The 18,612-nt window shown below is 43.3% G+C and overlaps 1 protein-coding gene across 2 annotated transcripts; it reads left to right on the forward strand.

Moving 5' to 3' along the window:
• Nucleotides 1-12,752: 12,752 nt before the first annotated feature.
• Nucleotides 12,753-18,612, forward strand: LOC120641805 (SART-1 family protein DOT2-like). Of its 2 annotated transcripts, XR_005662412.1 has the most exons (14): nucleotides 12,753-13,078; nucleotides 13,286-13,948; nucleotides 14,536-14,701; nucleotides 14,781-14,844; nucleotides 15,000-15,113; nucleotides 15,214-15,307; nucleotides 15,392-15,458; nucleotides 15,534-15,593; nucleotides 15,714-16,308; nucleotides 16,414-16,766; nucleotides 17,022-17,242; nucleotides 17,864-17,945; nucleotides 18,051-18,293; nucleotides 18,369-18,612. XR_005662412.1 is itself a non-coding variant. In XM_039918048.1 (13 exons), the coding sequence occupies exons 2-13, from the start codon at nucleotides 13,332-13,334 to the stop codon at nucleotides 18,129-18,131; spliced, it is 2,514 nt and encodes an 837-aa protein (XP_039773982.1). In that variant the 5' UTR covers nucleotides 12,753-13,078; nucleotides 13,286-13,331; the 3' UTR covers nucleotides 18,132-18,451. The 2 variants fall into 2 exon arrangements, 1 of the variants encoding a protein (XP_039773982.1); XM_039918048.1 differs by having other exon boundaries at nucleotides 18,051-18,451.

The following is an 18,612-nucleotide window of genomic DNA, read 5'->3' on the forward strand; positions in this document are numbered from 1 at the left end:
ACAAAGACCGATTATCGATAATCTGGTCAAAAAGGACATTGATTGCAGCAAAGAGTGTGAGAAGAGCATAAAACAATATTCAAAAATATCTACAGCCGAGGTGGTGTCCTGTAGGATCAAGAACACCGACTAGAGGGGGGTGAATAGGCGGTTTAAAATCTAAAACCAATAACACTAGAGAAATTTAATTAGTAACAAAGGAAAGCCCTATGTCAAGCTATTACTATCTCTAGATGGGTTTGCAACCTAGGGTGACAAGACACAATTCAAGCTCTAGTAAAGAAAATTGCTCAAAGTAAAAGCAAGTATTAAAGAGAGCAAGAAAAGTAACCAAGCTTGACACAAGAAATTATTCCGTGGTGTCGATGACTTGCCGGTCACCCCTAATCCACGTTGAGGTGGATTCCAAGAATCAACCGCTCCCCTATCAAGAACCTCTTGATCTTGAGCCGGCTTGAATCAAGGAACCGCTCCACATCTCGATTCCACTAGAGTTGCTCTTCACCACTCCGGTGAGGTGAGCACAAAACCTCTCACAACCGAAATCGGGGCTCCTCAACAATCTCCTTGGAGGTGCTCCACGAAATCCACTTCTCCAAGCCGTCTAGGGAGCGGCAACTCCCAAGAGTAACAAGTTGATGACGCTTGCTTGAAGTTTCCCTAATGCCACAAAGCTCAAACTCTTGATGCAATGCACTAGGAAGCTCTCACACTCTCAAAAATGCAATCTCTAAGCAAGTGTGTGTGAGAGAGGGATGCCTTAGCTCTAATGTGTCAAGAATGCTATCCAAATGGCCAAGAGACCCACCCAATGGCCGGGCATTGGGTATATATAGACATCCTTCCAAAAACTAGCCGTTACACTCTTTTCTGCGAAGTCGCGGACCGTCCGCGGTTCAAAAACCGGACTGTCCGCCGTTATAAACCAGTGAGTCAGAGTGCATTTAATGTGTGTCTGAACTAGCCGTTAACCCCTGGCGGACCGTCCGCTCCCTAGTGGCGGACCGTCCGCAGTTAAGAGTTCCAACCCACCAGAGACTAACAACATCTCTGGAACAACTTTAAGATTAGCCTGCGGACCGTCCGCTCCTCAGAAGCGGACCGTCTGCAGTTTAACTTTTCAACCCAAACCAGAGAAACAACCTCTATGGTACAAATTTGAAATTAGCCGGCGGACCGTCCGCGCATCATGGCCGGACTGTCCGCCGTTCAACTTTGAAGCCCACACCAGTTAGACACCCTTTCTGGTACAAATTTGAAAAACAGTGGCGGACCGTCCGCCCACCTGGGCCGGACTGTCCGCTAGCCCACCAGAGCCTCTGCAAGCTCTCTGGAACGGGCGCGGACTGTCCGCCCCTCAGGCGCGGACTGTCCGCCGTTACTCAGTCAGCACTCGAACTTAGTCAATTTCAAATCTTTTCAAAACGCCGTTAGCCCTCATGCATGCAACTAGACATTTTGAGCAAAATGGCACTAAAGACCCGTCAAGCATGAGTACACAACCCCTCTTGATAGTACGGCTATCTATCCAACAAATCCGGTCACTTTTCATCCACTAAACGCCTTGTGACCGGTAAAACGCAAAAGCCCTATTTTATACCTTTGCCTTGAGTCCGAGCTTTGCCTATCATCTCCAAAACTCCATACGTTCACAACCAAATCTCTTTCACTCGTGGATCAACCTATACTCATTATCTCAAATGAATTCGTTAATCCACAAACCGTTGTCATTAATTACCAAAACTCGAATTAGGGGCCTAGATGCTTTCAATCTCCCCCTTTTTGGTAATTGATGACAACACTAAATTTTGGAGTGATAAAAGTTTTCAAGTCAACTTTATACACTAGGCATAAGGTGGACTTGGAATTGAACTTTGGAAGAACTTACTCATTTTCTTGAAAATTTCAGAATATGGTATGAATAAATTTCCCAAGTTCGATGAGTAGAGAGAACTCCCCCTTGATATGTGCATATAAATTTTCATGAATACCAAGCACACATATATATATTTGAAACTTTTGACGGAGTTTTCCCTACAAGTGGAAATCGAGGCATATAAGATACAAGATATATATGATATGAACTTTAACAAGATTAGCACAACCTCACAACCACAAGATGAACATAAATAGATTAAAGTAGCATAAACTAACATAGTTCATCACACATTACAAACCAAGGTTCAAATCCAAACACAAATCTCAAATAGAGTTCATGGAAGACACAAATAAACACGAGTGGCAAGCGGAAGCCGAAAACGAATGATCGCCATAAGAAGTCCATGAGCTCCCCCTAGATCCAAGCACTCCAAAGCACTTTCTCCCCCTTTGGCATCAATTGCCAAGAAGGTCAAACGGCTGGTGGAGGAGGTGGCAGTGGGTAGAACGGCTGGTGCGGGTAGAACTCTGGAGGCGGCACTGGAGCCGGAAACACTGAGTAGAAATGATCAGTAAACCCTGTGAAGGTTGTGCTGAAAGCATCAAAACGCTGCTCTAGCTGCTCCAACTGCTCAGAAGAGGGTAAATCCTCAAAACGTGAGTCAAGAGCTGCTATGTCTGAGTGTAAGCTCTCATGAAACCCCTGCATCTGAGCCATCATGGGCTGGAGCATCTGCTGCTGCATGTTCTGGAAGTTGAGGTTCATCTGATTCTGCATCTGATTAGCTAACCCCGCAATCTGAGAGGACATGCTCTCCTGCATGGATGCAAAGTATGAGTCAAAGTAGCCAGCTGGAGGGGCCCACTGCTGCTGTGCTGGAGGATGCGGTGGTGGCATGGCATGCTGAGCTCCAGCCGCTCCCATATGAGCATCATCATCACTATCATCTTGCCTTTGTGCTTCGGCATCCAAATCATATCCAGGGAAGGGAGTCAAAGGCCTCAAGAGAAAAGCATTGTCATTCTTGAATGGCCTGAAAGGAGTGTGCTTACTTTCACATAACCCTCTGAAGCTAGTCTTCACCTTGATGATGGACATAATGTATGGAGCAAAGTACAAATTCATCTCCATGTTAAGCCTCAAGTCTGCAAGCTGATCCATGATAAGAGCAATGACATTGATTCTATTTCCATTCATGATATGAGATATCACATTCCAATAGTGCCCTCTAACCTTGTCCTTGTTGCCACTCTTAGGCATGAATGTGACTCTGACAATTTTATTGATCACTGCAGGATGATGCCTCAGACCCTGCATACCCCCAAAAGTTCTAGCAATTCCAAGATGTGCAGGCTCATAGAACATGGGGTAGTCATTCTCATCTAGTGGGTTTTCTAACACAACATTCATACTTTGCTCACTGTTGATGAGATTATAATCCAATTGATTTGCCTCAGCAAACTGTGCAAATGTAGCACCATAGGTTCTTTTACCAGTTGTCCACCTAAATGTTTCCTCAACCATGTTAATCTCTAGAGTGGCATAGAACTGGCATATCACAGTTTCATTCCAATCACACCTATGCTGCAAGAAATTTGCTATACCCATTTGCTGAAATCTATCCACTAGATCAGACATGACTTGATGTTGTCTCATATATCCTAGGTCAATGGTCTGATGTTTGAAGACATTTTTCTTAATTAGATGACCAAAGTAAACATCTTTTTGTACCTCGGTTTTGAAGAAGAGAATGTTGGTGTCACGAGGCAAGCTGAACTGATCCACTGCTCTTGCATTTGCATAGCTTTCTGCAGTCCACTGTCGGCTAGGTAGATCTAGCCCCATCAAATCTGTAACATCATTGTCAACCCCCTCAGTGTCTTCCTCTGAGGACTCATCACCAATATCTCCTACTGAAGATGCAGCAGCCATCTCACTAACATTTGGAGCATAGTCCACATCATCCGAGTCATCACTGTCTCTTTGTCTCTTGGAAGTCATTGCCTTCTTAATTTTTGAAGCAGTGGTCTTGATGATCTTCCGGGGTGGCCTGAGATCAAGATTTAACCATAAGAACAATTACTAAAGTCAAAGAATCAATCCTTAAAGATATAACTCAATTCAGCACTGATCTTGAAAAATATGATACTAGCGGACCGTCCGCACTTCTGAACGCGGACCGTCCGTGGTTCATGAACTACCACGGCGGACCGTCCGCGTACAGCAGGCGGACTGTCCGCGACCCATCTGTTCTGCGCAGGAACACAAAATCGCCCTCATCTTTGATTCATTCACAATTTGAGTTTTGATTCAAATCAACCAACCAAATTTTAACTCTAGCAACTCCTCATCACTAGGAATAAGATCCCCCAAGTATTTGCACGAATCCATGGTCAAAAAATAGATCGGAGCATCTAACCCTAACTCTTTCCAATAAAGAAATCCAAGAACAAGAGTTAGGGATTCATTGAAATACCGCGAGGACATGATGCACTATCTTGAGAAGAGTCCGGGGATGTGCTCGGACCGTCCGGGAACCACTCCAAAAGGGCTTGACCTTGTCGTCTTCCCCACGTGCTTGAGAGAGAAAGAGAGAGACACTTTTGGAGTATGTGTTCGGTTTGGTGGGGAGGTGAAGGGGACATCCAATATAAATCAAGTCTGGCCGACCCCACGATTCTGTCCAGTCGCGGACTGTCCGCGGTAATCTGGCGGACCGTCCGCCTTTGAATTTTTTTTTTACACTGTAACTGACTAGAACTGCCTCTGCCCAACATGTGCGGACCGTCCGCGGTCCTTTGGCGGACTGTCCGCTATGAATTTCTGCGGTTGACAACTTCTCTGCAGAGCCTCTGGTAAACAATTCTCATGAACGGCGGATTGTCCGCCCCTTACCCGCGGACCGTCCGCGCTACCAAAAATCTGACAAGTCTGAATTCTGCCAATTTTCTCAATTCCAACTCCAATTTGGGATCATTGCTCATATAAAAATCTAAAAATCTCAAATCTTGCATGAAAACCTTCAAACGACTTATATGAGCAAGTTTCAACAAGAATTCAAAAATAAATCGAGTAGAATCATGAAAACTCATAAATGGCTCAAAAATACCTCAAAAATTCATAAAAAAGAAACAAGAAGTGCATGAAAGAACCATATGCCACATGTGCTAGTTTTCAAGCCACATTTTAGAAGTCAATGATATTTAACTCATTTCTCAACTTGCAAAAACGAGATTCATCCAAAGGCTTGGTAAAGATATCGGCTAATTGATCATCCGTGCCAATACCATCAATCTTGATATCACCCTTGTTCACATGATCTCTAAGAAAATGATGGCGGATATCAATATGCTTAGTTCTTGAATGTTGAACCGGATTAGAGGCAATCTTCACGGCACTTTCATTGTCACATAACAAGAGAATTTCATCAAATTTCACACCATAATCTAGAAGAGTTTGCTTCATCCATAACAATTGTGCACAACAACTTCCGGCCGAAATATATTCCGCTTCGGCGGTTGAAAGAGCCACGGAATTTTGCTTCTTTGATGACCATGATACAAGAGATCTTCCAAGAAATTGACAACCACCGGAAGTGCTCTTCCTATCAACCTTGCACCCCGCATAATCCGAATCCGAGAATCCAACCAAATCAAAATGAGCACCCTTGGGATACCATAAGCCAATATTAGGAGAATATTTCAAGTATCTCAAGATCCTTTTGACGGCGGTCAAATGACATTCTCTAGGTGCGGCTTGAAATCGTGCACACATGCAAACACTAAACATGATGTCGGGCCTAGATGCGGTCAAATAAAGCAAACTACCAATCATAGAACGGTAAAGTTTTTGGTCAACCGGGTTACCTCCCTCATCTAGGTCGAGATGCCCATTGGTGGCCATAGGAGTCTTGATTGGTTTTGCATCTTCCATACCAAATTTCTTCAAGATATCCTTCACATATTTTGATTGACACACAAAGGTGCATTCCTTGAGTTGCTTGATTTGAAGTCCAAGAAAGAAACTCAATTCACCAATCATGGACATCTCAAATTTCCTAGACATCATTTCACCAAATTCCTCACAAAAACTTGGGTTAGTTGAACCAAAGATAATATCATCAACATAAATTTGACAAACAAACAAATCTTTACCAATATCTTTAGTGAACAAAGTAGTATCAACCTTACCAATTTTGAAGCCCTTAGAGATAAGAAAAACCCTCAATCTTTCATACCAAGCTCGTGGAGCTTGCTTAAGACCATAAAGAGCTTTAGAGAGCTTGTATACATGATTTGGATTCTTGGGATCTTCAAAACCGGGAGGTTGCTCAACAAAAACAAGTTCACTAATCTTGCCATTCAAGAAAGCACTTTTCACATCCATTTGAAAAAGTTTAATGTTGTGAGAGCAATCATAAGCTAATAAAATTCTAATAGCTTCTAATCTAGCAACGGGAGCAAAAGTTTCACCGAAATCCAAACCTTCGACTTGAGTGAAGCCTTGAGCGACCAATTTTGCCTTGTTTCTCACAACCATTCCATCTTCATTTTGCTTGTTTCTAAAGACCCATTTAGTGCCAATAACATTATAATTCTTGGGCCTCTCAACTAAATCCCAAACTTGATTCCGGGTGAAATTATTTAATTCTTCATGCATAGCATTCACTCAATCCGGATCTCTCAATGCTTCATCTACACGGTTAGGTTCAAGAAAAGATACAAAAGAATAATGTTCACAAAATGAAGCAATGCGAGATCGAGTTTGGACACCCTTGCTAATACCACCCATGATTTGATCCACCGGATGATCCTTTGCAAGAACATGATGAATTCTTTGAGGAGCAATGGGTTCTTGAGTTGATGGAGAAGGTGCACTAGATGAACCAACTTGATCTTGTACTTGAGAATCATCATTACTTGAATCTTGTACAATTTGTTGTGCTTGATCATTTGAGATAGAAGTTGAAGGATTAACTCTTGTAGAGATAGAAGGACCATCTTCATCTTCATCTTCTTCTCTTGGTCTAACATCACCAATTGACATGTTTTTCATTGCATTTCTCAAACCATCACTTCTCACATCATCAAGATTTTCTTGTTCATTATGTGAACCATTTGTTTCATCAAACTCAACATCATATGCTTCTTCAACAATGCCATGTGTTTTGTTGTAGACCCGATAAGCCTTGCTATTAGATGAATATCCAAGAAAAAAACCCTCATCACATTTGCTTTGAAACTTTGATAACCGAGTTTCCTTCTTGAGAATATAGCACTTGCAACCAAACACTCTAAAATATGATATATTTGGCTTCCTTCCAACGAGCAACTCATATGGGGTCTTGTTATGAAATCTATGGCAATACAATCTATTTGAGGCATGACACGCCGTGTTGATTGCTTCGGCCCAAAAGCTATCCGAAACATTATACTCGGAGAGCATTGATCTTGCCATATCGATCAAGGTTCTATTTTTTCTTTCAACAAGACCATTTTGTTCCGGAGTGTACTTGGTTGAGAATTCATGCTTGATTCCTTTCACATCACACCATTCCTCAACTCTTGTGTTTCTAAACTCACTTCCATTATCACTCCTTACTTTCTTCACCTTGAGCTCAAATTCATTTTCGGCCCTTGTAAAGAATTTCTTGAATGTGTCATATGTATCGGCTTTGTCATGAAGAAAGAAAACCCATGTATATCTTGAGTAATCATCCACTACCACAAGACAATAGCAATTTCCACCAATACTTCTATATGTTGTAGGCCCAAATAAATCCATATGCAATAATTCCAAAGGTCTCTCGGTTGACATGACACTCTTAGTGGGATGAGTATTTGCAACTTGCTTTCCGGCTTGACATGCACTACAAAGCTTATCTTTATCAAACTTCACATTCTTCAAGCCAACTACTAAATCATGCTTCAAAAGTCGGTTGAGTTGTTTCATGCCAACATGACCAAGCCTTCTATGCCATAACCAACCCAAAGATGATTGAGTGAATAAGCAAGTGGACAAATTTGCCTCTTTAGTTGCAAAATCCACAAGATATATATCCTCATGTCTAAATCCCGTAAAGATGTGATCTTTTCCATCCAAGCTAGTCACTACAACATCATCTTTAGTGAAACTACACTTATATCCAAAATCACAAAGTTGAGTGACCGCTAAGAGATTAAACTTGAGAGAATCAACTAACAATACATTTGAGAGAGAATGATTGCTTGAGATAGGAATTGTACCAACTCCTTTGACTTTGCCCCGGCTATTGTCACCAAAGATAATGTCACTATAGCCACCAACATTCTCATCTAGAGAGGAAAACATCATTTGATCTCCGGTCATGTGTTGAGTGCATCCACTATCAAGCACCCAATGTCTTCCTCCGGACTTGTAATTCACCTACAAAGAGGAAGTAACCTTTTTAGGTACCCAATCTTTCTTGGGTCCTTGAACGTTAGTGACCACATTAGTGACCAAGACTTTTGGCACCCAAATGGCATTCTTTTTAGCACCATTTATAGGTATACCAACAAATTTTGCACTAACATTGCCATTTGAATTTTTCATAAGCATGTAACTTGAATCAAAGGATATGACTTTCTTGTTGGTGCAATTCTTCTCAACATGGCCAACCTTCTTGCATTTCTCACAATATGGCTTGCCACTACTCTTCACAAAAGTAGTTTTAGTTTGCACAAAAGCCTTCTTTTCTTTCTTAGGAATATATCCAAACCCTTGCTTGTTCAAGGTGAACTTTTGGCTTGCCCAATAATGATTAAAATTTGCTCTACTATCATAGCATTTTCTCAAATCATTAGTCAAGCAAGTAACCTCTTTCTTTAATAAATCATTTTCCATAATGAGAGATTCATTGCAAGAAGGGTTATCAATTTTGGTGCCCAAAGAACTAGTAGAGCTAGAGCCACAAGATTTATCATCAATTAAATCACAATTGACACCAATGCTCAAGGTTGCTTTTCTTTCATGACTAAGCAAGGTATTGTGAGCTTCCTCAAGCTTCTCATGAGTTTCTTTGAGATTCTCATGAGAAGTCTTTAGCTCCTCATAGGAATCTTGAAGAGAAGTAAACTTCAACTTCAAGTCCTTCAACTTTGCCTTTTCCTTTGTCATGAATTCATCGGCATCATTAAGCATTTCAACAAGATCATCATATGAATATTCATCAAGTTCACCATCTTGTTGTACCTTTGCACCACCCTTTGCCATAAGACAATGTGGTGTAGAGAAGAGTGATGGAGCCTCCTTGATGGCGATCCCGGCAACTCCCTTGGATGGCTTGTCATCATCATCTCATCATCGGAGCTTGCATCGGAATCCCATTCAACAAAATAAGTTTGGCCATTCTTTTTCTTCTTGATGAACTTCTTCTTCTTCTTTTCATTATTTTTTTTGTCCTTTTTCTTGTTTGGACAATTGACAATGATATGACCTACTTCACCACAATTGAAGCAAGTCTTGTCCACAAAAGGATTTTTTCTTGATGATTGACCTCTCTTGCCAAAGCTCTTCTTGCTCATCATTCTATTGAATCTCTTGACAAAAAGAGCCATCTCCTCATCCGATTCTTCTTCTTGGCATCCACTTTCTTCTTCATTTTTGCTATCTTGAGCTTTGAATGCCACACTTTTCTTTTTCATATCAATTTCTCCACCATGAGCTTCATCTTGAGATTTCTTGAACATGTCATGGGTGAGAATTTCTCCCAATATTTGTGTGGGAGTTGCGGTCTTCACATTTGACCTTACAAGTAAGGTCACAATTGTGTCATATCTTTCCGGAAGACATCTAAGAAACTTGTGGTTGAAATCCCCATCCGGTACCTCAAATCCAAGTCCCTTGAGATCATTTACAATGTCATTTAGCCGGTTGAACATCTCGGCTATGCTCTCATCCTTCTTCATGGTGAATTCACTAAAATTTCCTTTAAGCAAGTATAGCTTGGCCTCCTTCACCGTTGATGTACCCTCATGAATTTCCATGAGCTTCTTCCATATGTCATTTGTATTTGTGAGGCTCTTGACTCTATTGAATTCATTTACATCAAGAGCACTAAAGAGCACATTAACCCTTTGATCATTTAGTGTCTCATTTTCCTCATCTAGGGGTGTCAAACTCTTTGGGTCCAAAATGACATATCCATCATTTACTACTCTCCATAGCTTTCTACTCATGGCTTTGAGATGAGCCGACATCCTAGTCTTCCAATAATCATAATTGTTCCCATCAAAGAACGGTGGCTTCCCAACATGAATCCCATGATCACTAGTCATTGTTCTACTCCAAGATGGTTAAATCCTTAATTAATGGAGTACTTAGCTCTGATACCACTTGTAGGATCAAGAACACCGACTAGAGGGGGGTGAATAGGCGGTTTAAAATCTAAAACCAATAACACTAGAGAAATTTAATTAGTAACAAAGGAAAGCCCTATGTCAAGCTATTACTATCTCTAGATGGGTTTGCAACTAGGGTGACAAGACACAATTCAAGCTCTAGTAAAGAAAATTGCTCAAAGTAAAAGCAAGTATTAAAGAGAGCAAGAAAAGTAACCAAGCTTGACACAAGAAATTATTCCGTGGTGTCGATGACTTGCCGGTCACCCCTAATCCACGTTGAGGTGGATTCCAAGAATCAACCGCTCCCCTATCAAGAACCTCTTGATCTTGAGCCGGCTTGAATCAAGGAACCGCTCCACACCTCGATTCCACTAGAGTTGCTCTTCACCACTCCGGTGAGGTGAGCACAAAACCTCTCACAACCGAAATCGGGGCTCCTCAACAATCTCCTTGGAGGTGCTCCACGAAATCCACTTCTCCAAGCCGTCTAGGGAGCGGCAACTCCCAAGAGTAACAAGTTGATGACGCTTGCTTGAAGTTTCCCTAATGCCACAAAGCTCAAACTCTTGATGCAATGCACTAGGAAGCTCTCACACTCTCAAAAATGCAATCTCTAAGCAAGTGTGTGTGAGAGAGGGATGCCTTAGCTCTAATGTGTCAAGAATGCTATCCAAATGGCCAAGAGACCCACCCAATGGCCGGGCATTGGGTATATATAGACATCCTTCCAAAAACTAGCCGTTACACTCTTTTCTGCGAAGTCGCGGACCGTCCGCGGTTCAAAAACCGGACTGTCCGCCGTTATAAACCAGTGAGTCAGAGTGCATTTAATGTGTGTCAGAACTAGCCGTTAACCCCTGGCGGACCGTCCGCTCCCTAGTGGCGGACCGTCCGCAGTTAAGAGTTCCAACCCACCAGAGACTAATGTCTCTGGAACAACTTTGAGATTAGCCTGCGGACCGTCCGCTCCTCAGAAGCGGACCGTCCGCAGTTTAACTTTTCAGCCCAAACCAGAGAAACAACCTCTCTGGTACAAATTTAAAATTAGCCGCCGGACCGTCCGCGCATCATGGCCGGACTGTCCGCCGTTCAACTTTGAAGCCCACACCAGTTAGACACCCTTTCTGGTACAAATTTGAAAAACAGTGGCGGACCGTCCGCCCACCTGGGCCGGACTGTCCGCTAGCCCACCAGAGCCTCTGCAAGCTCTCTGGAACGGGCGCGGACTGTCCGCCCCTCAGGCGCGGACTGTCCGCCGTTACTCAGTCAGCACTCGAACTTAGTCAATTTCAAATCTTTTCAAAACGCCGTTAGCCCTCATGCATGCAACTAGACATTTTGAGCAAAATGGCACTAAAGACCCGTCAAGCATGAGTACACAACCCCTCTTGATAGTACGGCTATCTATCCAACAAATCCGGTCACTTTTCATCCACTAAACGCCTTGTGACCGGTAAAACGCAAAAGCCCTATTTTATACCTTTGCCTTGAGTCCGAGCTTTGCCTATCATCTCAAAAACTCCATACGCTCACAACCAAATCTCTTTCACTCGTGGATCAACCTATACTCATTATCTCAAATGAATTCGTTAATCCACAAACCGTTGTCATTAATTACCAAAACTCGAATTAGGGGCCTAGATGCTTTCATGTCCTTCAGTCTTGTCTCACACCCAAAAGAGGAGGCTGCAACGGATGCGTAAGAAGGAGTCCATGGAACAGCAAGCGGAGGTTGTACTAGCAAGGTCAGCGACCATGAAGCAGGTATGGAGGCCTAAGCAAATTGTTTCGTCATCAACTTGAAGAAGAAGCAAGATATGGCCGATAAATTGTTATCGCCCTTATCACAAAAAATGGCCGATGTATTCATCGCCCTTAGACAATTTTGATCCAGAAGAGCATTCTTTGTCACGCAAGTTTTGCCAAAGAATAGGGAGGCATATGTTGACGACCAAAATTGGCAATAGACAGTACCGACCGGTCTGACTGGTGTGCCCTAGCGGTCTGACCGGTCAGACACTGTAGTTGATCTGGCAGCAGCCGACCGGTCTGACCCAAGTGGAATCCAAATATAACTAGGAATTTTAATAGATTTAGATCTTGTAATAGAATTTCTTGCAGGATAAGTCCACCCCACTCTACAAATATAAAGGGTCATGGCCGATTAGGGCATTCAATCGATCAAATATACAACACTTTTATCTTTTTACCTTTTCTTTTACCCTAGTTTTTTCTATCTACTATCTGCTGTTCCTTTTTCGTCTTTACGTCGATTGAGGGCGTTCTAGGTGGCCTGCCAATCCTAGAACAACCCTGCGTGCGCCTGCCCCGACGGGTCCTTCCCGGACGACGTTCGTTGGTTTCGCCGCCGACTAGGCGACAACCGGTCTGACCGTGCGCCAACACGGCCCTGGGCTCAATGGCCGAGGTTTAGAGCCCAAATTAAATTGGCACGTTGGTGACTAGGCTGGTTCGGGCCACTTCTTGTACTGGGCCAGATCTACCTATCCTTCACCGACGTAATTGAGCGCAGCAGCGTTAGGCCCCAAGTCCATCGGATTCTGCTGCTGCCAGCATCGCGTTCGCCGCCTGCCCGCCGCCGCCTCCGATTCGCCCCGCTGCTCGACGCCTTCGCCGCCGCAGCCCCGCAGGCCGCGCCACTCTCTGCTACGCCTCCGTCGACGGCCGCCCGCCCTGGTCTGGTCCCCTCCCCTCCGCCGTCCGCGCGGTCTGCGCCTCCCGAGCTGCCCGCCCGCGCCGTCGTCGCGCTCCTTCGCCGCGCCGGCTCTCTCAACGTCGAGGGCACGCACGCTCCTCCTCCTGAATCGTTTTCCGGGTAAGCTAGCTCCTCTCCGCTTGCTTGTTCCGTGTCAATTTGGCAGCCGCGAGGCTCCCTTTCGAGCGCTCCTCCGGATCGGCGGGGTTAGGGTTTCAGAGGGGTTTCGGTCGTGTCTATTTGTCGATGCGTAGTGGTTACGATCTGTGGAACGTTAACATAACATTCTCTAACTGATTGTGAATTCATGTGGTTTCGTATGTTCAGGTGGACAAGTGGGCTGATATCCGGTGCTGATTTTGAGTTTTTGGTCATGGGTGCTGCTGATGACTCGAGAGATGCGGCGTTGGACGAGATGGAGGTGGATGGTGGTGAGCGGCACCGGGACAGGGAGAGAAGGGACAGGCACAGGCGGGACGAGAAGGAGCACCATGGCAGTGGCAGAAGGGACAGGGAGAGGGAGAAAGATAAGGATGATAGGAGGAGGGAGAAGGATGACGGCAAGCATAGGGATAGGGATAGGGAGAGGGAGAGGGAGAGAGACAAGGATAAGGATAGCAAGCACAGGGACAGGGATAAGGAGCCAGAACGTGATCGTGGCCGTGACCGCGACCGCGACCGAGCCAAGGATCGGGAGAGGGATCGAGGCAAAGATTGGGAGAAGGAACCAGAGCGGGAGCGGGATAAGGAAAGGGAACGGAGGGACAGGGACAAGGAGAGAAGCCGCAACAGAGACAAGGACAAGGATAGGGCGGAGAGGGGAGACAGGGAGAGGGAGGATAGGGAGCGTGAGAAGTCAAGGGGGAAGGGTCGTGGAGAAGACGATGTAGATCTGTCCAAGGGCGATGAGGAGGATCATAAGCCGAGAGTTGATGCTTCAGGGGAGGCTGAGCAGCCCGCAACCGCAGAGCTCAGAGATCGCATTGCGAGGTAATTCCTTAATAATGTCTTTTCTGTTCGTCACTTCAGTTTGCTAGCGTGTTGTGTACCTATATCATTTGCCCAGTTCAGATTCAGAATATTATATGTGATAGACGACTCCATGGAATTTCGTAGAACATTTTTATGGCCATAATCTTGCCACTATATAGGGTAGATCTTATTGATGCATTGATTAACTCAAGCCAGCGCGCTTAGGAAACACGACTGATTCTACTTCTTGCTTTCATATGTACAAGGCATTCAAAGTTGTGGCAGATGGAATTTCTGTTTCCACTCTCCAGCACATTTGATGTGGATATGAAGTGCATTTCGGTGCCGATATAATACCTGCACAACTCTTTTGATACTGATACCTGTACAAATAGGTTTGTCAAGGTTCCCATGTTAAAACAACTAGATCCCGACTGACCTGCTGATGGTTGAAGTTCTCAATACTGCAAAAAAACAATAACAATCGAAAACAATGACAATCAAATAATGCTAACATCCTATGGTGATATTTTCTCTTGCTGTCCAATTTTGCAACTAAGCAATGGAGCATGCAAATAATTTCTAAATCAGGTTATTTCCTTTAGGGCAAAGGAAGAAAGATTGAAGGACAAAAAGGAAGGAGGAATACTGGACAGTGATGACGGGGTTTCTGAGATATTGTCATGGGTGGGAAAGAGTCGTAAACTTGATGAGAAAAGGCAAGCTGAAAAGGAGAAAGCATTGCTTCTTGCACGAGCATTGGAGGAACAGGTGACTATTGCCAATTATTTTTGGATATACTGTCATGAGGTATGTGTTCTTCCCTAACCGTAGTTTGTTTTGATGTCAGGATAATATCTTGGCAGATAATGGCGACGACGACGATGAGGAAGAGGAAGATAAACAAGTTGGAGGTAGTGACATTATACAAATCCTTTATTGTTAGATCTCTTTATGGGAACCACTAGTTGCCGGCTAAATGCTGCTTTTTTTGGGTTTAATTCATTAGTATTTATTTTTAACACTGTGATCTAACATTTATTGTTGTTTTCTGTTTTGGGAAATGCAGACCACTTATCTGGTGTTAAGGTTCTTCATGGTCTTGATAAGGTATTGGAAGGTGGTGCAGTTGTCATGACTCTCAAAGATCAGAGTATTCTTGCAGATGGGGATATCAATGAAGGTAATGGATCCTCTTTTCTTTTTTCTTTTGTTTTTATATTATGTATATGTATCTGTTCTCAGTCTGCCCATTTTGTCTAACTGAATACAATAATTTGTAGAGGCTGATATGCTTGAGAACATAGAGATTGGTGAGCAGAAACAAAGAGATGAAGCTTATAAGGCTTCAAAGAAGAAAGGAACTTATGATGACAAGTAAGTTCACTATGCTCATAGCATGGATGTGCTTTGTCTTGTAGATCTTGTTTCCCCAAATTTCCATTTTACTGGATTGTGTAGGTTCAATGAGGATTCATCGTCAAAGAAATCTATGCTCTCACATTATGATGACCCTATGGAAGATGAGGTAAACATGTTGTTTAGCTTCATTTGCTTGCATTTCCTGAATATTTCTGTAATTGTTTTGTCTTTAACTTATTAGGGAGTGACACTTGATGAAGGTGGACGTTTCACCGGTGAAGCAGAAAAGAAGCTAGAAGAGGTAATTTATCTTTTGCCCCATAAACCATGATGTGCAGCCACTGGCATTTTCTGCTCTAATTTTTTTTTGGCAGAATGTGAACATTACATGGACAACTGACTAATTTTTTTATGTTACCAGCTCCGGAAAAGGATTGAAGGTGGTAATGTCCAGAAAAAGACAGAAGATCTTACTTCCACCACGAAGGTGTCAACAGACTATTTTACCCCTGACGAGATGCTTCAGTTTAAAAAACCAAAGAAAAAGAAATCCCTTAGGAAGAAGAAGAAGCTGGACCTGGATGCGATTGAAGCAGAAGCGATTGCTTCTGGATTGGGGGCAGCTGATCGTGGGTCCAGGAACGATGCTAAGAGACAATCTGCAAGGGAGGAAGAGCAGAAGGCTGATGCTGTAAAAAGAAGCAGTGCGTATGAAGCTGCCATTGCAAAAGCTGAAGAGGCATCAAGGGCATTGCGTCCAGAGAAGCCTTCTAAACCAGCTGAAGAAGAACTTGTTTTCGGTGACGATTACGAAGATCTGCAGAAATCTCTGGAGCAAGCAAGAAAGTTAGCCCTAAGGAAGAAGGAAGAGGCTGCTGGTCCGCTGGCTGTAGTTGAACTGGCTACTGCAACCAAGGGCCAAGAGGGTACAGATACCACAGAAGGAGATTCACAGCAAAGTAAGGTTGTTATCACAGAGATGGAAGAGTTCGTGTGGGGACTACAACTGAATCAAGGTAACCAGTTGTAACTATTTTGCATATAAATTTTAAAAATGTGCTCTGGAGTTCACAACTAATCAGTTCTTTTACATATTGACTACTATTCTTATCTTTTACCAGAAACACGCAAGCCAGAAGATGATGATGTGTATATGGATGAAGATGATGATGCCACGCCTTCAGATAATCTTGTCAAAGATGACACAAATGGGTTAGCAGCAATGGATGAGGATGCTCAGGCAGAAAAACCAGTGAAGGTTGAGGAGGAAGTCAAACCAGATGAGGTTATACATGAAGTTGCAGTGGGTAAGGGTTTGGCTGGTGCTTTGAAGATTCTTAAGGAGCGAGGAAGCCTCAATGAGGGCACTGATTGGGGAGGCAGAACTACAGACAAGAAAAAGAGTAAGCTTGTGGGTGTCGAGGATGGACCTAAAGATATTCGTATTGAAAGAATGGATGAATTTGGTCGAGTGGTAAGTACACACCCGCACTAGGCCAGCCATGAATAGAAACAATATGCATTAGTTCATTGAACTGCATTTTGCTTTTCTTTTTTATGATTTTAAGCAAAAACTGAATAGCCTTCTTTATATACATTATCAACACTTTCTTGTTTTCATCAACATGATAATTATTGGTGGTTATTTTTCCTGCAATTTATGTGATACTGGGGTAACAGATGTGAAAAATGGCAACTTTTATTCTGAACTACTTTTTTACTTCCTCAGATGACACCTAAGGAGGCATTCCGGGATCTTTCACACAAATTCCATGGTAAGGGTCCAGGAAAAATGAAACAAGAAAAACGGCAGAAGAAGTACCAGGATGAGATGAAAACCAAGCGGATGAAATCTTCTGACACACCTTTAATGGCCGCGGAAAAGATGAGAGAGGCCCAAGCTCGCAACCAAACACCATACCTCATTCTAAGTGGCAATGCAAAAACAAGGTATGCTGACGCTTGCATCACTCTTCTAGCATCTGTAGTTTTTGTTTCTGTTGATGCTGCTAAGCTGTCATAGTTGTTTTAACATTCTGATATGCATTTACCACAAATATTACTCCCTGGATCTGTATTGTGTAGGACACAGTTATTTCTTTACTAATTTCTCCTGACTCCTTTGGTTTGATCTTGAGCTGTCATTTCGAAAAGGTTATATGATAATATATAGTGGCTTTTAATCTTGAATGAGCATCAAGTGCACGACCATATTTCGGTGTTTAACGTTAGAAGAACATGCTAGCTTCCAATGCAAACATGCAGACCATTGAAAAAGGTTTTGAATGATTTGACTTTGATTGAATTTAATGGCCATATATATCAACCTTACAGTAAGCCTCTTGGATTTAGAAATTGAAAGCGAGGGGTCACAAGTTGATCATAGTGTGAAGCACCTATTATCTCATTAAAGGGCTTGCATGGGAGATTACATGTTACCACTCAAGATCTACGTAGTAGTCAGTCTCTTTTGTATTGACGTGGCTAGCTAACTTGGTGTGATTTTGTTTTATTAATATTCTGCAAGTTTTCCAGATGAGGTGGCTAATCTAGTTTCTGTTTGTATTTCAGTCAAGCAAGTGACGCTAACGGCTTTGCTACCGTGGAGAAAGAGCAACCTGGGAGCTTGACGCCCATGCTTGGGGACAAAAAGGTTGGCATGTGCATTCCCTGCTGTCTTCTGTAATTTGATTGTGTATTAGATGATGGACAATCCCATATTCGGAGTTCTGCTACTGACTAACTGGTTCGTTGGCAGGTCGAACACTTTCTGGGCATCAAACGAAGTGCCAAGCCTGGAAGCTTGCCTCCGCCAGTCCCAAAGAAACCGAAGAACTGAATCTGCAGTGGCCGTAGACTGTGAGTACTACTAGCAACCAGGGGGTAGCCTTTTTGCTCATCTGCTGCTGCAGGCATGGAGCAGATTTTGTTCGAGACACCGACAGCAACAGCGCCAGATGCCAACACCACATGGCGAAGCTACCCCCAGTACACTGAAAATGTAAGAGCCTGTACATTTGATTCGAAGCTGATCGCGCTAACATTCTGACACGTTCGATGGCATTTTGTAATTCAGTGATACGTGTGCATGCTTAGCCTGCCAAACGCAGATACTGAGCCCCGGAGGTGATGATGGATCTAGATATTGTTCTTGGGACACCCTGTTTTTTGTTTGAATAAACTGTAGTTATGGTATCGGTGTTCGGCTGCGGGCAGCATTTAAGTGTCTGCATTAGGGTTGACAAACTTAGGTGGTGCCCCAAAGACAACTTAAAGTGGAAGCATGTGTCAAGTAGTACTTATCATGATCTTGATTGGTA

This window comes from Panicum virgatum, chromosome 7K (genome assembly GCF_016808335.1).
Source record: "Panicum virgatum strain AP13 chromosome 7K, P.virgatum_v5, whole genome shotgun sequence".
In the NCBI taxonomy this organism is placed as follows: Eukaryota; Viridiplantae; Streptophyta; class Magnoliopsida; order Poales; family Poaceae; genus Panicum; species Panicum virgatum.